At 38.8% G+C, this 27,297-nt stretch overlaps 1 protein-coding gene across 5 annotated transcripts in view; it reads left to right on the forward strand.

Annotated features, from left to right (window-relative positions):
- LOC132826704 (SRSF protein kinase 2-like) overlaps window positions 1–27,297 on the forward strand; it is a 226,984-nt gene that overhangs the window by 88,566 nt on the left and 111,121 nt on the right. For all 5 annotated transcript variants that reach the window (XM_060842795.1, XM_060842790.1, XM_060842794.1 and 2 more), the window contains one exon: window positions 6,610–6,755. In XM_060842795.1, the coding sequence (XP_060698778.1) occupies window positions 6,610–6,755 (146 nt within the window). The remainder of the gene's footprint in view (window positions 1–6,609; window positions 6,756–27,297) is intronic.

Here is a 27,297-nt window from a genome sequence, read left to right on the forward strand (position 1 = left end):
CGACAGTACTTGCATTAGCAACAGTCCGGGTCAGTGTGTTGAGTTAGCTACCTTAGCTGTCATTTTTAGGCAATATGTTGGGCTGTGACTTTCAGGTTACAGCCGTTGTAGCTGTGGTTCATTGGAGCTAAAGCGGTACATATCACTTCTTGATCTCAAATTGTTTCAGATGTTTTACCACATGTCTAGAATCTAACTTTAATCCTGTTTCATTATTCCACTAAAAATATGATGGAGCTGTTCAGATAAAGTAGCCTTTCAAGTGAAGTACTGGAAGTGAAAATTTGAAAATGTTTGAAAACTTGTTACTGCAATGTAAAAGCATAAGATGGATTCACTTGCCTCATTTTGAATAGGATTCCAAAAAGAATAAATTAACAAGGTTCCCACAAGTGGGGAGGGGAGAGAAAATAAACATAACAATCACTTGAAAAAAGGTCTGAGGCAAACTAGTGGAGCTAAAGGCTGATAATTCTGCTGGACCTGATGGGTTCCACCTTAAGATTTTAAAAGAAATAGCTACAGAGACAGTAGATGCCTTGGTAGAAATCTTCCAAGAACCCTTAGATTTAAGAAAAATCCCAGAGGATTGGGAAACTGCAAAGGCAACACCCTTATCCAAAGGGGGAGAGAGAGAGAGAGAGACAGTCGTTGGGAATATTAATGGTAAAGAAATGTAATGCAGTTTGTTTAGGCTTGTCAATGCATTACTGTGCTAGATTTGTAATCCATATCAGTAGTTTGTGAGATGACTAAATTGGTTACAATGTCTTGTCCAAATATTTAAGGAAGGTTCATTACAGAAATATTTGGTACAGTACAAATCCATTTTGTTCCAAGAATGTAGCTGTAGGCGTAAGACACTGAGGTAATTCACAAGATTCATTCAAGTACTAATTCTCTGGGAGATGTAGCTGCATGCAGCATCTTAATTTATGCTTGTGGCTTTATGTAATATCTCAGCACATGTATTTTCATGTGCATAAATATTGCAGATTCACTTTTTAAAGTAATATTTTAATGTTTTGTCAGATTATCTGTTATTCAGAACATTCAGACAAAAGTAAACAAATTGTTTTAAAGAACAAATTTCATGTTTGACAGTTAGGTTCATATGAACCTGCAACAAGTGAATCCATGTGTTAAGATAATAGAAATCTTGTTTAAATTCAGATGCATGGAAAACAGGAGCACTGATTTTATTTTGCATGACAACATTTTGAACAGATCACAGGGAATAGTTAGACTGAATATTGCAGCATTTTTCTATAACAATACCTCAATTAGTAGGTATTAAAACAAACCTGAGAGCTTAGAGTTTTGGGGTCTCCTAATGAAGATGGACATTTCATGGAACATATCACTAATTTTTATACACATTTCTTTGTCTGTTAAAAATTGCTTCATTGCCACTCTTTAGGTCATTCTACTGTTCTCCAGCTAGCTGCCAGGGACTTGCCAGGCACTAGCAATCTCAAATATTTTAGAATAGATTAGATTACTTACAATGTGGAAACAGGGCCTTTGGTCCAACAAGTCCACACCGACCCGTCGAAGCGCAACCCATCCAGACCCATTCCCTACATTCACGTGCAATATTCAGTCTAACTATTCCCTGTGATCTGTTTAAAATGTTGTCATGCAAAATAAAATCAGTGCTTCTGTTTTCCATGCATCTGAATTTAAGCAAGATTTCTATTATCTTAACACTTGGATTCACTTATTGGCAGGTTCATATGAACCTAATTGTCAAACATTAAATTTGCTTGACTCTTTCCGAACATGATGCAACCTTTGCTCAGCATCTCCATTTGTTACAGATCAGAAGAAAGCTGAGTGATCAATAACCAGATTCTGCCTTGAGTATGCCACATTACATTTTGTATTTTAATACCCAATTGTCACAGATTTGAGAATCAGAAAAGTATACATAAACACTTCAATTGCTGGGATTGCATTGATTACCTAGCCAATGTGATTTTTTGGGATGTTTTAATTGTCTCTGTTAACTGTGGTTCAATTGATAAAATATAGCCTCTGAGTCAGAAAGTTGCAAATTCATGGGATTTGAGTCCTTAATCTATGTTGGCACTTAAGACAGTACGAAGGGACTCCTGCACAGTCAGAAATCATATGTTTCAGACAAAATGACTCTGTCACTCTCCCAGCTGGATGGAAAAGATTCTGCTGTGCTATTTTGGGGAAAGTTAAAAAGCACACAAAACCGAGTTACAGTCCAACAGGTTTATTTGGAAGTACAAGCTTTCAGAATGCTGCTTTGTCAGGTGGGGCGCTAGCTACCTGACGAAAGAGCAGTGCCCCAAGAGCTGCTACTTCCAAATAAATCTGTTGGACTATAACCTGGTGTGGTGTGATTTTATCTTTGTGTGCCCCAGTTCAACATCACACCTCCACATTTTGGGGAAGAGCAAGTGAGTTCTCCTGGTAGCCTGGCAATGATGTATATCTTGATTAATGTAATTAAATCACTATGTGATTATGCTCACAGTTTTTGTGGGACCTTACAGTTGGCTTTCATATTGACTACATTATAACCATGGCTACTTTATAAAATTACTTAATTGGCAATAAAGCACTTCATGGCACTGGGATTTTGGAGATGAATAGGATGCAAGGCTTTCACTTTAGTTATTAAAGTATATTGCTTGTTATGTTTACTCAACAATGAATATAATAAGTATTATTTAGAGAAATGATTTGTGCAATATGTGATAAAGATTTTAAAATAAGGATACAGATGAGTTTGTAATGTGAATATTAAAATTTAATGAACAACACCATAGTCATTTGTTTAAAAAACAGTCAATAATACAATATAGTATATACTACTCTTTTTGATAATCTATAGTGAAAAGACAAATTATTTGGAACAGTTTTACATTACTTCATTGAAAACTATATTTGTAGTCAGTAGTTTACAGGGAATATTTTTGTAAAATTAATATTTGTGAATTAATGTACTGTGGTATGCTGGTCATGCAAAATAGCTCTTGGAAAATGAAGTGTGAAGATAAATACACTTGCAAAAAGAGGAGATGAATATTATGAATTAACTTCAATTTTTGAAAAGAATCAAAATGATCTTTGTGGCTGGATTCATAAAATTTTTAGATTTACAATATTTTGTACTGCTGTACTAACAGCGATGACCATTTGGTGATTGTTCCCTGAGCAGTTGTTCCTAAATGCAGAATCTGTTTCTATGGGAACCACTTTTTATACTGTTATGAGCCAGATTATTTGATGCTAGTAGGTACCAAAAGTGAACATTTTATCATTTATTTTATCCCATGAAAGATTCATCATCTTCCTTCAGACTTACATAACAATGGAGCATCAGAATTCAGTTACTAAACATAGTATTACTGTGACAGCACAATGCCTATTACAAAGGGGTTGATATTTTGGCTGAAAGTTTGTCATTTAAATTTTATACTTAGCTTTGTAAAATTTGGTATAGGAATCAAGAAGTTAAAATGTATAACTTATAAATGGTTAGGTTGATGAGGATGGCAAACTTCATATTTCTTAAATTGAATGCTCTAAATTAGAAAGGTCTTATGGAGAGCAATGTTAGATGCACCTGTCTTCTCAGTTTGGACTGTCGTGAATCTCCCTTGAAGTCACTTTGTATTTAATAAAATTTGGGATCCCAGTGGCATACCTGCATGCTATCCTTGTGAGTTGGAAACATCTGTCACTTTTTTTCAGTGTCAAAGAATAGAATGCAATATTGACATTTCAGACCACAGATATACAAATCTGATGATCCCTCCTGAAGTAAAATACTGTAATTTTTCTATCATTTTCCCACTTTTCCTTCCAAAAACTTTTGGTAATTTTGAAATCTCCTTGACACAATTACTGTTTGTGCAATTGACGACAGATTCAGCAAAACATAATTTTAGGCCTCTATCAATGTCAGAATTCTTGAATTATGATATTTAATATATTAGTGCTCATATGGTATAGAAAACAATAGCTCTGAATCTTTGAATGTTGTATCAATGTACTGCTGTGATGCTGTTAACACTTTCTCCCAAATCTCCTCATCAGAATTTCATTCAATTGTTTGGCTGATACTGTGGTGACACTCCAGTGAGCTGGAGATGTGGATGGACTTAATAGCCAAATAATGCATTTTACCACGTAGCAACAGCATTTATTTAATCAGCAAACAGATTCCTACTCACTTTTTTGCATTCTAAATCTACTTACTTACAGTTTCTCATGGGGGGGACATGTCTAAAATGTTTCTGCGTGCAAGTTGCACAAGTTTACAATTTTTATTGAAGTCTCTGAATTGTCAATGAAAGCATATCTGTAATTGACATCTTGAAGAAGTTTGAATCTCCAGAATTGATTCTTGCCTTGTGTCCAAACATATCTTTCTGTCAATAATCTACCTTATTGTTGTGATTCTGTTCGCCGAGCTGGGAATTTGTGTTGCAGATGTTTCGTCCCCTGTCTAGGTGACATCCTCAGTGCTTGGGAGCCTCCTGTGAAGCACTTCTGTGATCTTTCCTCCACCATTTGTAGTGGTTTGAATCTGCCGCTTCCGGTTATCAGTTCCAGCTGTCCTTTGCAGTGGTCGGTATATTGGGTCCAGGTCGATGTGCTTATTGATTGAATCTGTGAATGAGTGCCATGCCTCTAGGAATTCCCTGGCTGTTCTCTGTTTGGTTTGTCCTATAATAGTAGTGTTGTCCCAGTCGAATTCATGTTGCTTGTCATCTGCGTGTGTAGCTACTAAGGATAGCTGGTCATGTCATTTCGTGGCTAGTTGGGTGTTCATGGATGCGGATCGTTAGCTGTCTTCCTGCTTGTGCTATGTAGAGTTTTGTGCAGTCCTTGCATGGGATTTTGTACACTACATTGGTTTTGTACACACTTGGTGTTGGGTCCTTCGTTCTGGTGAGTTGTCTGAGAGTGGCTGTTGGTTTGTGTGCTGTTATGAGTCCTAGTGGTCGCAGTAGTCTGGCTGTCAGTTCGGAAATACTCTTATTGTATGGTAGTGTGGCTAGTCATTTGGGTTGCTGCAAGTCCTCGTTCCGTTGTCATTCCCTTAGGCATCTGCTAATGAAATTGCGCGGGTATCCGTTTTTGGTGAATACATTGTATAGGTGTTGTTCTTCCTCTTTTTGCAGTTCTGGTGTGCTGCAGTATGTTGTGGCCCTTTTGAATAGTGTCTTGATGCAACTTCTTTTGTGTGTGTTGGGGTGGTTGCTTTCATAGTTCAGGACGTGTGTGTGTGTGTGTGTGTGTGTGTGTGTGTGTGTGTGTGTGTGTGTGTGTGTGTGTGTGTGTGTGTGTGTGTGTGTGTGTGTCTTTCCTGTATACCTTTTGTGGTGAATTCTCTGTTAGGTGTTCTCTGTACCATCGCACCTAGAAATGGGAGTTGGTTGTCATTTTCTTCCTCTCTAGTGAAAGGGCCACAACACACTGCAGCACACCAGAACTGCAAAAAGAGGAAGAAGAACACCTATACAATGTATTCGCCAAAAACGGATACCCGCGCAATTTCATCAACAGATGCCTAAGGGAAAGACAACGGAACGAGGACATGCCGCAACCCAAAGGACTAGCCACACTACCATACATCAAGAGTATTTCCGAACTGACAGCCAGACTACTGCGACCACTAGGACTCATAACAGCACACAAACCAACAGCCACTCTCAGACAACAACTCACCAGAACAAAGGACCCGATACCCAGCATGAGCAAAACCAATGTAGTGTACAAAATCCCATGCAAGGACTGCACAAAACTCTACATAGGACAAACAGGAAAACAGCTAACGATCCGCATCCATGAACACCAACTAGCCACGAAACGACATGACCAGCTATCCTTAGTAGCTACACACGCAGATGACAAGCAATATGAATTCGACTGGGACAACACTACTATTCTAGGACAAGCCAAACAGAGAACAGCCAGGGAATCCCTAGAGGCGTGGCACTCATCCACAGATTCAATCAATAAGCACATCGACTTGGACCCAATATACCGACCATTGCAACGGACAGCTGGACCTGACAAACGGAAGCGGCAGATTCAAACCACTACAAATGGTGGAGGAAAGATCACGGAAGCGCTTCACAGGAGGGTCCCAAGCACTGAGGATGTCACCTAGACAGGGGACGAAACATCTGCAACACAAATTCCCAGCTCGGCGAACAGAACCATGACAACGGGCACCCGAGCTACAAACCTTTTCACAAACTTTGGAAATCTACCTTAGCTCTGTACTCTTTCCTACACAAGACCATAGAACTTTCCTAGCCAATGGATATAACATTTTATCAAATGTATTTTTCCGATAGACAGTCCTCACTTGAAGGTAACTCATGTTAGGGTATGGAATTGGAACAACCAATCCTTGTCCCTGTGCTGTTCTTCTATGTGAATGCAGATAGTATTATATTTATAAATTGACTGCTTCGAAGCTAAAATTCAGGCTGTGGGATTGAAATGAATGATGTCCTTTTGAAGTTTGTTCCTTGATTAATCATAGGTTAAAAAACTTTACATGCATAACCTTTTAAAAGTCTTGCCTTATTTTGCTCCTTTTCTTTCCTCAAGGCCAGAGGCTCAACAGAAAGCATCTGCAGGTCCTCCCCCTCCTCCTCCTCCTCCACCTCTACCCGATCATGCTCCTCCACAACCTGAGGAGGAAATTTTGGGATCGGATGATGAAGAACAAGAAGACCCTGCTGACTATTGTAAAGGTAAACCTCAGTCTACTGAGCTGATCTTTAAGTGTAGCCTTGATGCAATGCATTTTTGGCTGATCTTTGTTTAGTTTCCTAGTCTACTTTTGAACTTGTGCTAGAAAGTTTGTCTACATGCTTTAGAATTTAGAACAATGTTTAGCAAACAATACAAAATAAATGTAATAGTCGCTTGGTAGTACAGCACTTGAATATTTTTTAATAAAGATGTATTTTCTCAATGTTTCATCTTATACCCATCCGGATATTTCAAAAGAAGCACTAGTGTAAAGGGAAAGCAGCATTAATACTGGATGAAAAGAGAGAGCATATTGGTTGGCAGTGGACTCTGGCTGTCATCTATTTGCTTGAATTGCGTGGTGCATGTACATTTTAAATGAGCGACTGCCATTCTGTGGCTAATTTCTCAGGACATTGCCTTGACCTATCTGTGTTAACTTGCCTGGTTTAAAATTGAAACAAAACTTTAGAGTGAACTGTCGGTCATCAACTAACTGGTACATTCTCCATGAAAACGGTGCCAGTCAAAGTCTGTTGCCAACAAATGAACACTCTCCACTTCAACAAGCAGCATAAATGTTTTCTCTTTATGTTAGTATTTCTGGCAAATTTCCTTGATGAGTGCAAGACAAAAAAAATCATCAAATAATGCCCTTCTGAGCAATGCTCAAATAGATACTCTGAAAGCTTCAAGGTCACCTTGGTGCTGTTTCAAGAGAGTGGAAGATTAGAAATGTAAACTTTTCCTTTCATTGTAAATACATAATCGTTTTATTAATAACACCATTGGAGGCAGGAGAGTTCCAGTTGATCAGATATTCCAGTTGATCAAGAGGTCCACATAATCAATATAAAAATGCACACTAGGTAATATAAATGTAATGCAGGGGGTGTACACATCACTTCTACTCTATTTACAGCATTAATCACTTATGTAATGATGAAACTTTGCCTTAAATAAAACTTCCCAACTTCTCACTTGCACCCTCAACTGACTACTCAGACACTGGGGTGGATTGGGGCACTTGAAGAGAAATTGATTCAAAGTTGAATCAGCTATTGATATTACACACGGTCATTCAAATGAACAACAAGTTTACTTTGACATAAATTAAAACCGTAATAATTGGATAAAATAATACAGTAAACTTTGTGGTATTTGAGAGACATAATTTTTGCTGATTTTTCAAGAGCATCTGTTCATAAGGTGCCTGTTTTAAAAAAAAAAGTTTGCTGTGTTTTATGATTACAAAACAGCTGTTTCAGATTAATTTGAGTAAAAGAATTGCCATGATAATATAATGAATGACAGTCCTGGGAAAAAGTTACCGTAATTTATAATTCTGAAAAATACTATTTGAAACTACAGGTTTCCACAGATGTAGTTTGTGGACTGCTTTCTCCAGCTGAATTTGTTTAGTTATTACAACTAAAGCAAATAGATTTGTGTAGCTTGGCTAATATTAAGAAGGAATTTGCATTGCCATATCCCTAAGGCGTCTTGAAGAACTTTGCATCAATAGATTATTTTTTAAAATGCAATCATTATTGAGTAGTTAATTGTATGAGCCAATGTACTTGTCACAAGGTCCCACTAGATGAATTAATATACAGACGATCTATTTTTGGTCACTGGCTGAATGAGGAATGAAGGAGGGCAAAGTCTGTGATAGTCTTGAAAATGGAGATAAGTTCAGATTCCAGCAAAGGAGGACAGAAAAGATAATCAAGACAGAGAAAATAAACTACAAGGACAAATAACAAGGAATATAAAAACTGATGAAAAGAGAATCTTTAAAAATTAAAAATGAAGCGAGAAGTCAAAGTGAGCATAGGCCCCTTAGAAACTGAATTTTGGGACCAAGTTATAGAAAACAAGGAAATGATAGAAGAGTTAAACAAATATTTTGTGTCAGTATTTATGGTGGAAAAAACTTCAAGCATCCCATTAGTACTAAAGAATGAGGGAGGAGGAATTGAGTACTGTCACTAATAAAGTAGTATGAAACAAACTAATGAGGCTAAAGGCAATAAGTCCCCTGGCCCTGAAGTCTTGCATCCTAGGATCCTAGAAGAGGTAGCTGCAGAGATAGTGGATTCATTGGTTGTAATTTTCCAAAAATGATTGCATTCTGGAGAAGAATCAAAGGATTGGAAAACTGTTGATGTGAAACCACTATTCATAAAGGAGCGGAGACAAAAAGTGAGTAACCATATTGTTGGAAAAGTATTGGAATCATTGTTAAAGAAGTAAGGGTAGCACACTTGGAAAATCATAATCTAATCAAGCAGAGTCAGCATGGCTTCATAAAAGGGAAGTTGTGTCTGCCTAATTTATTGGAATTTTTCAAGTAAGTCTCAACCAGAGTGGATGGAGGGGAGCCAGTAGATCTGCTGTATTTGGACTTTCAGAGAGCATTTGACAAGTACCTCATAAAAGTTTAAGTCATGAAATAAGAGCCCTTGGTGTTCGAGGTACAGCGAACTTTGTTTGAATTAGCACACCCAATAAAGTTGCAAAATTATATATTTCAAATTGCATTGCCAACACTTTCTAAGCGCTGTTTCTAAAGCGTGATTTTTTTATAATGGAGGTTGTGCAATAATCAATAATGCAACCATTGTGTTATAGAAGAACTACCTGTACTCACTGATTAACCAGAGGCCGCATGTTTTCCAGTCTTTCTTTTACACTTATTGAGGGCTAATTGGGGATTTCTGCTGTCATAGTGTGGGATCATTGTGTATTTTCCAGTGGTGGGTAGGAAATTTAGTACTGTGGTGAAAGTATTTAGTGGAATTGATTGCTGTGCTGTGTTGTTTATTTGATTGCCTTCATATGGGGGTTTAATGGTACAGGATTTAGAGCTATGGTGAGAGATTTATTGAAGGAGTGTTGGGGAATTACTGCTATGGTGGCACCTTTTTTGGAGGCTTTTAAAGCTGTGATGAGGCTCACTGAGTTGGTTTAATGATGAGGTGTGTTTTATTTTGAAGGGGTTTAACTTGTGGTGGCAGACTTGTGAACTGCTTTATTAACACCATAAGAAATAGGAGTAGGAGTAGGCCATCTGGCAGTTCAAATCTGCTTTACCATTCAGTGAAACCATGGTGGATCTGGTAATGGCTTTAATTCTACTCCCCTGTCTGTCCTCCATAACATTCTTACCACTTCTCTCAGTCAGAAATCTGTCTAACTCCACTGCTGTATGTGGAAGAAAATTTCAAGGACTAATGGTCCCGGAGAAAGAAATTCCTTATAGCTAAATAACTCTTAAATGGTCCCCCTCCTCCCCACCCAGTTGTAGCTTCCTACATCAGAAAAAAAATCTTGACAGTACTCCCCGTCAACCTCCCTCAGAATGGTTTGTTTCACCAAGATCACCTCTAATTGTTATGAACTCCAATGACTATAGACCCAGCCTACTCACCTTTCTTCAATAAGCAACCTCTTCATCCCAAGAATTAGCTTAATTTAACTTCTTTAAACTGTTTCTGATGTAAGTATATTTTGTTTAAATAAGGAGGCCAAAACTGGACTCATACTTCAGGTGCATTTTGATCAATCCCCTATATAATTGTCGTAAGATCTCCTTTCTTAATATCTTTAGCCTTATAGACCAACATCAGAAATGTTTTCCTAATTACTTGCTGTACCTATGTGGTAATGTTTTGAGAGTCATGTACAAGGTCATGCAAATCCCACTAGTACAGAATTTTGTATTCTCTCTCCACTTAAATAGTATTCTGCTTTTCTGTTTTCATGCCCAAATGAATAACTTCTCATTTTCCTATGGTACAATCCACCTGACATTTTATTTGCCCATTCATTTAGCTGAAGATTCTTTTTTCTATTTTCCTCGCAACTTGCTTTCCTACATAAGGTGGTAAGGACAAGCCAGGAAACTAGACCAGCGAGCCTGACGTCGGTGGTGGGCAAGTTGCTAGAGGGAATCCTGAGGGACAGGCAAGGACTGATTAGAGATAGTCAACATGACTTTGTGCGTAGGAAATCATGTCTCACAAACTTGATTGAACAAGTTTTTAAAATAAGTAACAAAGGGGAATGATAAGGACAGAGCAGTGGATGTGATCTATATGGACTTCAGTAAGACATTCAACAAGGTTCTCCATGGGAGACTGGTTAGCAGGTTAGATCTCATGGAATACAGGGAGAACTAGCCATTTGGATACAGGACTGGCTCAAAGGTAGAGGGTGGTGGTGGAAGGTTGTTTTTCAGACTGGAGGCCTGTGACCAGTGGAGTGCCACAAGGATTGGTGCAGGGTCCACTACTTTTTGTCATTTATATAAATGATTTTGATATGAACATAGGTATAGTTAGTAAGTTTGCAGGTGACACCAAAATTGAAGGTGTAGTGGACAGCGGAGAAGGTTACCTCAGATTACAACGACTCTTGATCAGATGGGCCAATGGGCTGAGGAGTGGCAGATGGAGTTTGATTCAGATAAATGTGAGTTACTGCATTTGGTGAAAGCAAATCTTAGAAGGAATTATCCACTTAATGGTAAGGTCCTAGGGAGTGTTGTTAAACAAAGACACCTTGGAGTGCAGGTTCATAGCTCCTTGAATGTGGATTTGCAGGTAGATAGGATAGTGAAGAAGGTGTTTGGGCTGTTTCCCTTTATTGTTCAGGGTATTGAGTATAGGAGTTGGGAAGTCATGTTGCAGCTGTACAGGATGTTGGTTAGGCCATTTTTGGAATATTGCGTGCAGTTCTGGTCTCCTTCCTATTGGAAGGATGTTGTGAAGCTTGAAAGGGTTCAGAAAAGATTTAAAAGAATGTTGCCAGGGTTGGAGATTTGAGCTATTAGGAGATGCTGAATAGGTTGGGGCTGCTTTTCCTAGAGGTTTATAAAATCATGAGGGGCATAGATAGGATAAATAGACAAAGTCTTTTCCCTGGGTTCGGGGAGTCCAGAACTAGAGGGTGAGAGGGGAAAGATAAAAAAGGGTACTAAGGGGCAATGTTTTCATGCAGAGGGTGGTATGTATATGGAATGAGCTGCCAGAGGAAGTGGTGGAGGCTGTTACAATTACAACATTTAAAAGGCATCAGGATGGCTATATGAATGGGAAGGATTTAGAGGGATATGGGCCAAGTGCTGGCAGATGGGATTGGATTAGGTTAGGATATCTGGTCGGCATGTTTCCATGCTGTACATCTCTATGTATCATCAATAAATACAATGCACTCGATCCCTTCATACAAGTTGTTAATATTGATTGTAAGTACAGTAGCTGAGACCCCAGCGCCAACCCCTGCAGGACTTTGAATTACAGGTTGGCAATCTTAAAAAAACACATTTAGTGTTAATGCCTTTCAATATTGCCAGTAAACTTTTGATGTTGTTGTTAAAGTGTGTAAGTCTGACACAAAAGTGCTTAGGCTTAGGCAGTTGCTGCTCTGCTCTGCTCTGCTCAAGCTTGCAGCTTCCAACAAGTCTTGTAAAAGACTATTACCCAGATGGTTCTGTTTTCATCCTTGTTCTGGAAACCATCCTACAAAGTTGAGGGAGGATATGGATAAAGGCAAGTCTGTACTTGCTAAAATCACGCCTGGACTATGCAGCAAACAAAGAAAGGTAACATTTCAGCTTGGAAATTGGAATGTGAGGATTCCTTACAGGAATCATGACTCACATTCTACACTTTGCAAGACAGATCTGATTGATTGTTAGCTTACGAACTTCAAGTCAACATCGCCACTTAACTATCACAAGCTCTATTCATAAGGCTAATCATTGCTCACAGTGATATGGAAAGGGTACTAATGATAATGATGAGCATAGTGTAGGCTTCACGGTGAGGAGCTGGTTGGTAGTTGAGTTCCTAATTGCAAATTTGTTGTACATCATCTTTCTACAATTGTCATCTGATGGAGGTACAGTCAACATCATATGCAGCTACACAACAATTCTGCATTCTAGTATCTCAGACAAAAAGCATTTCTGTGACTCCCCAGGTAACATTTTGATGAACGTTGCAAATGGTGAGAGACTACTCATCTTGCATGACTTCAATAATCATGTTAGGGCAGATACTGATTCATACTTCTGTTGTCATGATGGGAAATATCAAGGATGGCAGATGTTTTCTTGAACTTGATGCTCTGCCTTAACTCTGAATCATCGGCGATTTTTGTCAGGGCAGACATTACCACAGTGTATCAGAGTGTCCACACCTGTACTCAACTGGGAAGAATGCAGCGATCATAGTGTCCCACTCTTCACGACCCAAACCAAAATATATAAAACATCAATTAGATCACCAAAATGACCAAGTTGTCTGATGGATCGCTGTTCAGGACAAAACCAATTAGCACTAGATTTTGTCAGCAGCAGAGAAGTAACAATTTTTTTAACGTACTTGGCTTTAACAAAAAGCAATGAGAATAAATAATTTCTAATCGACTGTTATGCAACTTGAACTGTATCCCTTCAAAAACGCCCCACAACATGCACACACTCGCGAATAAGATCAACAATAAACAAATGTTTTAATACAGGTATTATTGGTTTAAAAAAAAGACGAAGTAAACAAAACGTTGAAAATTTCAAGCCCAGATTTCAAGGCTGACTTGATCCTGTTGTCTGTGAGATGATGGTTGTTCTTCGGTTCAGTAGCTGATCAGGTGGAACTCAGTCTTTTCTTGTTAAAGTTATTTATTTTAAACCTTTTAATTGTTCAATCTTTTTCCCACATAGAAAGTGAGAGAGAAGGAGAAATGAATGCCTTTTGTTTGGAGTCTATAGATGTTTTCCTCCTCTTTGCTGAACTGACACTTAGAGTTTTTAATACACTGCAGCTAAAACAGAGGGCTGTTATCAGGTGTATTTCCTTAACTTAAAAACCACTCTGTTTTAAATTCAACCCCATCACTGCTTCGAAAGCAACATTGTATTGTACAGTTCAAAACTATGCAGCTCTTGATATTTGAATTACAAACCCTTGAAAATCATTTATATACCAGTACAACTTCAATTTAGTTTATAATCCTAATAAAGAAAAATGTGGCTTGTTACACTTCCACAGCGCAAGTTGTGATACTGACACTCTCTCTCTGTCAGGCAAATTGATCATTTTGGTGATCTAATTAGTACTTTGTACATTTTGGGATGGCTTGTAGCATAGTTGGGCAGAGCAAAGGTGACCCTGGAAAGTTTCAGTGTTCCAAGCATGGTGTCCCATCATGCATCAAATACTTTGCTCAAGTAATAGTGCCAAATGCTAGAATGTTTCACTGTCACTAGAATGACTCCACCTACCAAAACTTTAGCTGAAAATGCTGATGCTAGTTTCAATGAAGTTTGGAAGTCACTCAGCTGAAACAGCTATGATACAGTGGAGGCATCGTATGGTCAAAGTGGTCCACTCAGCAAGGACCGATTTGAGACAAAGTTGGCTGAGATGATATTTGTCATTGATGCAACAAATCAATTGTCTATTATGCACAGCTAAAACCTAATAAATGAAACACTGTACAGCTCCAGCAGCCAAGTACAGTACAAAATGCATAGGGAAATAAGAGCGAGGAATACAATGTAAAGGCTGCCGAGAAGGTGCACAAAGAGGGACATCAACATTAAATTTAAAATTTGGAAGGTCCATTCAAAAGTTTAATAACCAGGGGCGGGGATGAAGCTGATTTGAATCTGTGTTCGTGTGTTTAAGCTTTCGTATCTTCTGCCCAATAGAAGATGTTGGAAGAGATTATAATTGGGATGAGAGGGTTCTTTGATTATATTGGCTGCCTTTCTGAGGCAGTGAGAAGTATATGTGGAATCAATAGATAGAAGGTTGGCTTGTATGATGGACTGGACCATGTTCATAACTGTCTGCAGTTTCTTAGAATCCTAGGCAGAGCAGTTGCCATACCAAGTCACGACACATCGAGATAGAATGCTTTCTATGGTGCATCTATTAAAATCTATAAAAATTGTTTGTGACAACGGAAATCCATGATCTGTGTACAAAGGCATCTGGAGGAAATGCCCTGCTGACACCAAATTTGCCTCTGAAAAATGCAGAAAGTGAAGTACTCACCAGCAGAAGTAAACCGACATCACAAAGGGCTGAGCACTACAGTAAACTGCATTCTGTGAAACAGACATTCCTCTGCAGTTTTCTGTCCGAGTTTGATGAAAACTCCTCATCATCTGAACTCAAAGGCCACAGACTGCTGAGCAGACAAATCCAAGTAAGGATGGTATCCGAGCTGAATTGTTCAAACACACAGTCCCATTTGTTGCCAAAATGTTTATAATCTCCTCCTCTGCTGGGAAGTCGGTTTCATTCCAAAGGAGATCATGATGCAAAAGTCATCACACTATTCAAAAGCAAAGGTGATGGAGAAGACTGCAACAACTACTCATTCCTTTGCGTCACAGAGAAGATCTTGGCTATGGTCATACTTAGACTCCATCTATATGCATGGAAGCACAATGTAATTTTTTTGTACCAAAGACCCTACTGGGGATATGACATTCTCCAGATGCCAGCTACAAGAGCAGTGTTGAGAACAGGTATGCTGTTTACGATATTTTCAAAAGTCCCACCAAGACATTCAATGCTGTCACCAGAAATGAACTTGACAAGATTTTTTTGGGAAAATTGGCTGTCCACCATATTAATTTAATTTGATCTTTTCTTGATGACATGCACTTCACTGTGTGGATTGATGGCTCCACTTCTGAAAAGTACAGAATGAAGAGTGGAATAGAGTACTATTTCTTAGTCCACATTCTCCTTGGTATTTTCTTCTTCTTGCTCTTAATCTTTGCAGATGTGGGAGCAATCAACTTGCATATTAGCTGTGAAAACAAGCTTTCCAATCTATTGAGATTGAAAGCAAAGACAAAAACACATTACATCTTGACCAGACATTACATCTTGACTGAAGAGCTGCTACATACCTATTATGCTATGCTGGTAACACACATGGTAACTCTGCTATAACTGTCTCTCCCATGCCAATAAATTTGTTCTCCCTAAGGATCAAGCGAATCATGGTCATTTCTATCTGTGATTGATAACCTCCCAATGGAAATGGTTAGCAAGTTCTGCTACCTCAGTACATAGTAACAGTCTGTCCCTTGATGACACACAGGGAAAACAGCAATCATCTTTGACAAACTTTCAGCATGCATATGGCATAACATCAAGCTGATCCTTAGGACCAAGCCAATGACTTATAAGACCTGTGTTCTCAATACTTCTCTGAATGTCTGTGAAACATGAAACTCTGGTATCAAGAAAAGAAGTTCAACCGTTTCCATTTTTGCTATCTGAAGTGTATTGGTACTTCCTGACAGGAGAAAGTCACAAATGCAACTGTCCTTTCAAAAGAAGACCTAAGTGTGTTAACATTCATCAAGCAAAGTCATTGAGTCATATATAGAGTCCACGCTAATCTGACCTAGTCTCATTTGCTAGCGTTTGGCCCATATCCCTCAAATCCCATCCAGATGCCTTTTAAATGTTGTAATTATACTAACCTCCACCACTTCTTCTGGCACCTCATTCCATTCACGCAACACCGTCTGTGTGAAAAGTTACACCTCAAGGTCCCTTTTAAAATCTTATCCTTCTCACCTTAAGAGGTGCCTTGGGCTCTGGCATATCCACAGAATGGAGCGACGTTGCACACCTGAAGACTTTTTATGGTTGCTGGAAACAGACAACCAATAGTGTAGCCAAAACATTTCTTCAAAGATGTTTGCAAGTGTTACATGAAGGCCTTAGAAATATAATATCGTATCTGGGAATCACTAGCCAATGACCAAGGAAAATAGTACCACCCCTGTGTGCTGACATTCACTACCATTATGACTAGTAACTACAAAGATTTGGCAACAGCGCTTGTTAAAGTGATTGGAAGAAATGAACACAGGAAATGTTCGTCAGGTGAAGGACGATGCTGCTGCAATCTACTGTCATGAGGATTGGTTTCTGATTGTTGATTAGTCAGTTTTTCTGTGTATTGTTGAGCAAAGCAATACTTCATTTTAGTTTAGGAGTTATGATTTGCAGTTTCAGTTATAATTGATATGAGCAATGTTTTGAAGTATGATGCATACCCTCACGTGCTATAGCAATATGTTGGAAACAAATTGTTAATTGTCCAGATCAGGCACCCCCATAAAGGTACCAATTTTTTGTGAATTTGATTTTCATCAAACGTTAAGCAAAGAATTCATTTTTAAGTGTGTTGGATCAGCTGAAATAAGACCGTAAGACATAGGAGTGGAAGTAAGGCCATTCGGCCCATCGAGTTCACTCCGCTATTCAATCATGGCTGATTGGCATTTCAACTCCACTTACCAGGATTCTCCCCATAGCCCTTAATTCCTTGTGACATCAAGAATCTATCAATCTCTGCTTTGAAGACAAGACAGTGGCGTCCTGGCCTCCACTGCACTCTGCAGCAATGAATTCCACAGGCTCACCACTCTCTGGCTGAAGAAATGTCTCCGCATTTCTGTTTTGAATTGATCCCCTCTAATTCTAAGGCTGTGTCCACTGGTCCTAGTCTCCTCACCTAACGGAAACAATTTCCTAGCGTCCACCCTTTCCAAGCCATGTATTATCTTGTACGTCTCTATTAAATCTCCCCTTAATCTTCTAAACTCCAATGAATACAATCCCAGTATCCTCAGCCGTTCCTCATATGTTAGACCAACCATTCCAGGGCTCATCCGTGTGAATCTCCGCTGGACCCGTTCCAGTGCCAGTATGTCCTTCCTGAGGTGTGGGGACCAAAACTGGACACAGTTCTCCAAATGGGGCCTAACCAGAGCTTTACAAAGTCTCAGTAGCACAACGGTGCTTTTATATTCCAACCCTCTTGAGATAAGTGACAACATTGCATTCGCTTTCTTAATCACGGACTCAACCTACATGTTTACCTTTAGAGAATCCTCGACTAGCACTGCCAGATCCCTTTGTACTTTGGCTTTACGAATTTTCTCACCGTTTAGAAAGTAGTCTATGCTTTTATTCTTTTTGCCAAAGTGCAAGACCTTGCATTCGCTCACGTTGAATTCCATCAGCCATTTCCTGGACCACTCTCCCAAACTGTCTAGATCCTTCTGCAGCTTCCCCACTTCCTGAGTACTACCTGCCTATCATATCATCAGCAAACTTCGCTAGGATGCCCCCAATCCCTTCATCCAGATCATTAATATATAATTAATATATAATGTGAACAGCTACGGCCCCAACACTGAACCCTGCGGGACACCCCTTGTCACCGGCTGCCATTCCGAAAAAGAACCTTTTATCCCAACTCTCTGCCTTGTGTCAGACAGCCAATCCTCAATCCATACCAGTGGCTCACCTCGAACACCATGGGCCCTCACCTTACTCAGCAGCCTCCCTTATCAAAGGCCTTTTGGAAGTCTAGATAGATCACATCCACTGGGTTTCCCTGGTCTAACCTACTTGTCACCTCTTGTCACCTCAAATAGTACCCTGCCAGCTTGTATGTAGAAATTGCAAAATGATAACGGCCACTAAACCCAATCAATCTGGTTACCGCTGAGTTCCTATCATTTTTCTACTTATTCTAAGAGTTATGGAGTTGTAGAGCTGTACACCGTGGAAACTTGTCCATGTTGACCAGATATCCTAAATTAATCGAGTCCAATTTGCCAGCATTTGGTCCATTAACCTCTAAACCCATCCAGATATTATTTAAATGTTGAAGTTGTACCAGCCTACACTACTTCCTTTGGAATTTTGAATGTTAGTACAGTGCCTGCTTCAGTGGAGTTGAATTCTAATACATTATAACTCTAAAGAATGTTTTCTCTTCCTCTTTGTTCTAAATCTCCATTTATATTTTTAAAAAGTGAAAGACTGCTGAAAGGACATTTGTTGTGTAAATAATTACTTGTATGTCCTGTCAGAAAGCAACATGTAGAAGATTTTTTGCAAATATTTATTTTTCTCACTTGTGAGCTAATAACAATGCAGACCTATTTTCTACCCCTGTTTTATCTCTCTGATCTCAAGTAATTTAAAATCAAATATCCATTCCTAACTTCAAAACACAATTCTTTCTTCAGCACCTTAGGTATTATCTTGAAAATATTGAATGAGAATATAAGGAAGCAGTAGCTGGTGTTCTGTTCTGCCCCTCAAGCTTGCTCCACCATTCAGTAAGATCATGACTGATCAGTCCTAAGCCTTGCCAGCTCAGCATAGCTGTCAACACCCTAATGTTTCAAAAATCTACCAACCTTCTCTTTAAATACTTTGTGATTTAGCCTCCACAGCACTCTCGGATAGACAATTCCAGACATTCACTACCATCTGGGAGAAGACTTTACTCCACATCTCAGTTTTAAATAAGTGTCCCCTTATTCTGTAACAATACACCTTAGTTTGAGATCTCTTCCTTTAGTGGATAGACTGTTGCAACATTTACCCTGTCAAGCCCTGTCAGAATTTTGTGTCTTTCAATAAAATCGCTCCTCATTCCTCTAAACTCCAAAGAATAAACCAACTTTTGAGCCATACTCCCGTGTCTGCATGGGTTTCCTCCGGGTGCTCTGGTTACCTCCCACAATCCAAAGATGTGCAGGTTAGGTGAATTGCCTAACGCTAAATTGCCGGTAGCGTTAGGTGTAGGGGAATGGGTCTGGGTGGGTTCCTCTTCAGAGGGTTGGTGTGGACTTGTTGGGCCGAAGGGCCTGTTTCCACACTGTAAGTAATCTAATCATTCTAGATACTCAACGCCTTCATCAGTTTGATGAATCTCTTTTGAACTACCTCCAATGCCAGTATATCCTTTTTTTAAATACAGGGACCAAAACTTCACACCATATTCCAGCTGCCTCACCAACACCCTGCACTGTTGTATATGGCTTCCCTGTTTTTTTTAAAACTCCAAACCCCTAGTAATAAAGGCCAAAATCCCACTTGCCTCCTTAATTATTTTCTACACTTGCATGCTAACGTTTGTGTTTCATATACAAGAAATCCAGATACCTTTGTGCTGCACCTTTCTTTGAGTGTCTGGTCTAGTTATATAATTCTCCCTCTTGATTTTTCCTACCAAAGGTCATGAACTAACATTTCCCTTCATTGATGATTTGCACTCTTCAAACTCCATCTGCCAAGGCTTTGCCCACTCATTCAACCTATCTATATTCACTTGCAGATTCCTTATGTACTAATTACAAAATGCCCTCCCACCTATTTTTGTATCACCAGCAAATTTGGATGCATTATATACTGCCACTTCCAACATTTGATCCTTGTGGCATTTTATTAGTTGTCTTTCCAACATGAATAAGACCCATTAATACCAGCTCTGTCTTCAGTGTGTTAGCCAATCTTCAATCCATGCTAATACATTATTCCCTATATCATGACTACTACCTTGTGTAATTGTCTTTTATGTGGCTCATTGCCCCCATTGGGATTGGTGGTAGTCTACTGAAATGGATAAAGAATTGGTTGGCAGACAAGAAGCAAAGAGTAGGACAAGCAGGTTTTTTTTACTGAGTGGCAGGCAGTGATTGATGGGGTACTATTAGTGCTTGAATTCCAATATATGTTATTTATTTGGATGGGGAAACAAAATGTAATATTTTTGCAGATGGCACAAAGCTTGATGGAAAAGTGAGCTGTAGGGAGGATGCAAATTTGAACAAGTTGAGTGTGTGGACAAATCCATATCACATGAAGTATAACGTGGATAAATATGAGGATTATTCATTTTGGTAACATCAACAGCAAGATACATTCTTGTCTGAATAGCGATAGATTGGCGAAGGGTGGGGGAGTTATGAGGAGACCTAGCTGTCCTTACACTAGACTGATTCCTGGAATGATAGGCCTGTTGTATAAAGACTGGATCAAATCAGTGGAATTCAGAAGAATTAAGGTGGATCTCGTAGAAATCTATAAAATTCTCACAGGACTAAACAAGGTAAACACGTGAAGGATGTTCCTGCTGACCAGGGAATCCAGAACCAGAGATCACAGTCTAAGGATACAGAATATGCCATTTAGGACTGAGATGAGGAAAAATGTCTTCACCCAGAGAATGGTGAGCATGTGGAACTCTCAGCCAAAACATTAAATATTTTCAAGAATGAATTAGGTATAGTTCTTAAGGCTAAAAGGACCCAAAGGGGAGAAAATTGGAATGGGGTACTGAGTTGAAAGATCAGCCATGATCATATTGAATGATGGAGCTATGTCCAAGGACTGAATGGCCTACTCTTGCTATTTTCTACATTTGTCAGATGCCTTCTGAAGGTAATATTACATAATATCTGCTGATTCTCCTTTAGAAACTTTGATTGTTATATACTTAAAGAGCTCTAGCAGATTTGACAAACATGATTTTCCTTTCACAAAACCAAATTGACTCTCTGTTAAGTTTTTCTAAATGCCTTGCTATTTTTTTCCTTAATAATCAACTCAAGCCTTTTCCCAACCATCTATTTTAAGCTAATTGGCCTATAGTTTCTTGCTTTCTATCTCCTTCCCTTTATGAACAGAAGTATCACAATAATAGTTTTCCAATCTGATGGAACCCTTCAAGCACCCAGTGAGTTCAAGAATGTTTTGATCAATGCCTCCACTAACTCTTCAGCCACTTCTTTTAAAAACCTTGGGTGAAGTATATTGTGGCCTGGTCACTTGTCTGCCTTTCGTCCTTGTCAAATATTTGTGTCTTGTGATAGAGGCTGTTATGAAAACTTTCTTCCTGTTAGCATCTTGCTTTTCTATTATCTTTTGGGATATTTGTATCATGAAGACTGATGCAGAGTATTGGTTTGAATGATCTGTTATTTACCTGTTCTACATTATCAATTAACTTGCATCTTCCAAAGATCCCACACTTACTTTAGCTTCATTTTTGTTTATACCCATAGAAGTCTGCCATTGATTTTTATGTTTCTTGACAAATTTACTTTTCATAATTAATTTTCTCCAACTTTGTTAGCTTTTTAGTCATGCACTGCTTGGTTCCTATGACTCGTTTTTGTTGCTTTATTTGCCTTAGTTTTTGATTGGATACTCTCCTTGAACACCTTTCATCAGGCACAGGTGGTTTAATCTTCTAATAGAGTCCTTTGTGACAAATAAAGTTTTGCTGAGCATTATGGAATATCTGCTTAGATGTCTGTCACAGAACATCCACTGATTTTCCCTTTAGTCTATTTTCCTAATGCACATGAGGTAACTCTTCACATTTCTGTTTTTGGCCTTGTTTAGAATACTACTTTAAGACCTGAGTTGCTTTCACACAAACTGAGTTTGAAATTCAACTTTGTTGCAATCATTACTCCAGTAGATTCTAACCTACAAAATCACTTATTAATCCTACCTCATTACACATTACTACCTATAATTCAGCTACTTATTAGGAAATCTCACAATCAAATATGGAAATGATTACTTAAACTTTAACGCATGCAGCAACCAAATTAAACTCCTCACTAACAACCCAACTGTGCTGTGGCTGACCATTTCAACTCACCCCTCCCCCACTCACCCTCCCCCCAAGTCCTGGGCCTCCACCACCAAATCAAATCCACCCACCAGCTGGAGGAAGAACACCTCCTCTTCCACCTTGGGACCCTTCAACCACATGGCATCAACATCAACTTCACAAGTTTCCAAATCTCCCCTCTGCCCAACTCATCCCAGATCCAACCCTTAAACTTGGCACCGCCTTTTTGACCTGTCCTACCTGTCCGTCTTCCTTACCACCTATCCATTCCACCCTCCACACTGACAGTCACAACTAGCCCCCTACCTGCATCGACATATCGCCTTCCCACCTACCTTCCTCCAACCCCAGCCCCACCCCCTTTTAATCTCTTATCCCCCTTCACCCTCCACATTCCTGATGAAAGGCTTATCCCAGAAACATCGACTCTTCTGCTCCTCGGATGCCACCTGATCTGCTGTGCTTTTCCAGCGCCACTCAAGTTAAACTTCACAACCCAACTAAGCTATTACCCAATTAATGGTGCAGTTTCATTCAAATTCCAACCAACAGTGTCTGCCTTTGTATGTGTCCAGGGTGTAGTCCTTGAAGTTGTGTTGTTGAAGAGTCCTGCAGTTGAATTTTTATACTGTTATTTTGTCCTTGAAGTTTATGGTGTCACACTGATGATCCTTTAGATTCTTTCAACCAAAAAATTACTACTAATCTGCAGCTGGCCTTATCAGACGTAGTTTCCTTGTTCCTTGTTACATTCAGCATTGTTTGTCTGTTTGAAACACAGTCTGTCCTCTCATTAACTCCTTAAATTCTTCTGAAGGGCAATTGTTTGTCCTTGTGGGATAAGGCAGCCAGTTATTAAGCAAGTGTTAAAACAGTTTTAACTCCTCTTTTTCCTAATTACTCTCTATTCCTTTGTAACAGTTTATTCCAAACAGAGTTATTGCTGATTCTTTCAATCCATGAACAGTTATTAAAGTTCTGAGGTTTGCACTATCATAACATGGTGGTGAGGAACGGTATAGATCCAACTGATCATGATGTGAAATGGTAATGGAAAAGAGGTACCTAAAAGACCCTAAAGAGTTGCCACAATGTAGGATAAAATATAAATCAGGCAATAATGCGTAAGAACAAACAACACTGATGCAATCCTTTGTTAACAAGCAAACCCTGCCTCCTTTTTACCTTTTGCTTGTTCTTCTGGAAAGTCAATTACCTTTTGAATATTGAGTTCCCAGTCTTGTCACCTTGCAAGCAGTCTTTGTTATAAACATCAAGTCAGATTCAGTCATTTCTCATGGTACTGTTAGATCATTTACCTTGTTATAAATGCTGCATGCATTTAGATAAACAGCCTTAATTTTTGAGTTTTTAACCATTATTGTTGTCTCTAATTCTAATTTTTGCTGCAGTCTTATACTTGTATTTTCTATCTCTTCTGGTTACACTTATCATTCACCTCTTCACCATCTTGCACCTCTGCTCTCTTCTTTCATTTTGATATTTTAAACTTCCCTTTGGCAATCTAATCTGTTTCCCTTTGTTTTTGTCTCGTGTAGGCATTAGAATTAATTCTGACAATATTATCCAAAGATCCTGCTTTAAAGATCCAATTGCAAAGACTTCACAAAAACAAAAAGTTGTAGATGATGGAAATGCTCAGCAACCACGCAGTCAGTATTTTTTAATGGTTCAATTCGATATAACCTTTCATCAGAACAGAATGCAACTGTCAATGTTGTTGAGAACTATGGATGTTCAAACCATGGAAAACACTGCAATCTGTTTGACCTGTCCACAAATTAATGTTCTCAAATTACCCAATTCCTCAAATATATGCTCATTTCATACTTAATTGACTATGCTGCCATGCTCTTCCTGGAATTTCCCTGTAATTGTATCTTACTGAGGGATTCATTATAGAAACACATGAAAGTGTTTGAAAAGTAACTATTGGAAATATGGAGAGTTTCACTCCTTCAAATTTTAATTATTGTTGGAGATTTTATAAAAATAAGCAACTTCTTTTAACCTTTTCATTCTGCCTCTTTGTATCTCATGCTTTCTTTCCTTTCTCTTTCCCTCTCTTTATTTCAGTGTGCACGATTTTGCATTAAACTAACCATTTTGACTGACGGTTCCCCGGCTCAGACTGCTTGACTTATTAACAGTTAGTTTTTCAGACTGATTAGGAACTATGTGGATTCTTCAGTGTTCATCAAGGTCCCCAGGTCATGTGGTGTAGGTAAGCCTAACATACGATGAATGGCTGAGGATCTTAGGATTGTGTTCATTAGAGTTTAGAAAGTTGAAGGGAGATCTAATAGAAACTTACAGGATAATGCATAGCAAAGAAAGGGTGGAGGCTGGGAAGTTGTTTCCTTTTAGGCGGGGATACTAGGACCCGTGGGCACAGCTTTGGAATTAGAGGAGCGTTAATTTAGAACAGAAATGAGGAGACACTTCCTTAGCCAGAGAGTGGTGGGCCTGTGGAATTCATTGCCATGGAGTACAATGGAGGCTGGAACGTTAAATGTCTTCAAGGCAGAGATTGATAAATCCTTGACCCTACAAGGAATTAAGGACTACGGGGAGAGTGCGGGTAAGTGGCATTGAAATGCCCATCAGCCACGATTGAATGGCGGAGTGGACTCGATGGGCCGAATGGCCTTACTTCCACTCCTATGTCTTATGGTCTTACGTAGAGGAGTGCTACATCAAAGAAACCTGCTAATTACAGTCAGTTGTATGACAAATTAAGATCATAAATAGGACAGGAGTAGGCCTTTCAGCCCCTTGCATGTACTCCACCATTCAATAGGATCATGGCAGATCCAACACATCCACTTTCCTGCACTTTCTCTATAACCTTGGTTCCCCTAATGATCAAGAATCTATCTATCTATCTCTGCCTTGTATGCAAGGTCTATGTCCCTGCAACTTTCACTGACAAAAGTTCCAAAGGCTTTCAATCCTCTGAGCAAATAAATTCCTTCTTATCTCTGTCTTAGATTGGTGCCTTTTTATTTTAAGACTGTGTGCCCTGTAGTCCTGGACTTTCTTGTGAGGGGAAATATCTGTTTAGCATTTACCTTCTCGAGCCCCTGAAGAATTCTATAGTTTTCAATTAGGTCACCTCTCGTTCTCATAAATTCCAATGAATAGAATCCTGGGATAAGAAAATCCCTCCATACCAGGGATCATTCTAGTGAACCTTCTCATAACTGCCTCCAATGAAAGATACCTTTCCTTAGAAAAGGGAATCAAAACTCTTATCAGCAGTTCAGATATGGTCTCACTAGCACCTTGTACAATTGCAGTAAGACTTCCCTACTCTTATATTCAACCCTTTATGAATAAGAGCTAACATTCTATTAGGTTTTCTGATTACTTGCTGCACCCATTTGCTAGCTTTGTGTTTTGTGCACAACTACCTCCAAGTCCTTTTATGTCAAAGCCTTCTGCAGTTTTTTTTCTATTTAAAGAATACTTTTGTTTTCCCTTCAAAAATTAGTAAGTTTGCATTTTCCTGTTTTATAATTCTTTTGTCAACATTTTTCCCGCCTATGCATATCTCTGGTTGTATGCTTCTTGCAACTTGCTTTTGTATCTATTTTGTGTCCTCTGCAAATTTGTCTAGAGTACACTCGCTTCCTTCCTCTAATTCATTAATATCTATTCTCAACAGTTGTGGTCCCAGCATGATCCCTATGGAATCCCACTAGTTATAGGTAGCCAACCTGGAAAAGAACCCCTTATCTCCACTTGCTGTTTTCTGTCCATTAGTCAATTCCCTATCTGGATATTTGTTGGCCTGGATGGGAAGAATATGCACAGAGGGGCAAAGTGTTCAATTGTCAGTCTTTAAGGCCCTAACTTTCCACTGGTCTTTGTGAAGCTGTATCTATGTCTCATTGGTCAATTCACCATTTTAAAAACTTTCAGCATTTAAAGTGGCCTTATAGCTGTTAACGTGGGTTTAGAACTCCATGGCAGCTATTCCTGAAGCGCTTTTGTGGCACAGTGATAGTCCCACTACTTCTGAGCCAGAAAGTCTGGGTTCAAATCCCACCTGTTCCAGATTTGTGTAGTAAGATTGATGAACATGATGATTTTGAAAATAGCTGCTATGGAACTCAAAACCCTGAAAATCTCAATTGGTGACTGCACTGTGTGTAAACACCCCCAATTTGGTAAACCCTGAATTAGTATAACCTTCATAAAATCTTCTGTAAATGATCTTCCAGATTTGATTTTGAAATGTTGAAGATGCAAAATAATCCCAAATGTATATCCCCTATTTTCTTTGTGGAACCTAAATTCAGTCCTCCTTTCTACCTTTATTTTGGTCACTGTTAATGAACTTTCAATTACAATGGTCAAGAAAACCCACCCGTGACATTTGAAATCAAAGTTGTGCTTCAAAATCCTAAAAAAAATCCTCTAACATTTATCTGAGAAAATGAACATAAATACTGCATTTATGTAAAAATTCAGAATTAAAACTGAATGTTGAATGTGTTCCACTTTAGTGCAGAGGTGAGAGTAGCTCAGTTTGCGAAACTAAAGCGTAGTTGTGGTCCCAAACACTTTGTGGACCAGATTTTTAAGCAAAAACTTATTTTATGGCTTTTGCCTTACATTTTAGATTACTTTTATTCTGTCAAGAAGCAGCAATTTGTCATATATTAAGTCTTGAGCTACTTTGATCAACTGTATCCATGAGCAGGTAACACCTTGACAAATCTCAGAATTTCTGGAAAACTTGCCTTCTGGTGGAATTAATTTAAAATATAAACCTGTAATAAATTGTTCTTATATATTCCCTGTTGCTTAGATGTGCTAATGGAAAACACAGCAAATGAAATTAAGAAACCAGTTTGGTGTACTTTGCCTTTATTGTTATTTATCTTCATTGCAGTTAATTATTATTATTTTAAATTTTACATTTCTTGTCTCACTAGTTCTGAAGAGAGAATACTTTTGCCATGTTTTGGTAACCTTGTATAGTTGAAGATGTTAGTTCCCAAAGTGGGGGGTGGT

Source organism: Hemiscyllium ocellatum, chromosome 23, assembly GCF_020745735.1.
Source record: "Hemiscyllium ocellatum isolate sHemOce1 chromosome 23, sHemOce1.pat.X.cur, whole genome shotgun sequence".
In the NCBI taxonomy this organism is placed as follows: domain Eukaryota; kingdom Metazoa; phylum Chordata; class Chondrichthyes; order Orectolobiformes; family Hemiscylliidae; genus Hemiscyllium; species Hemiscyllium ocellatum.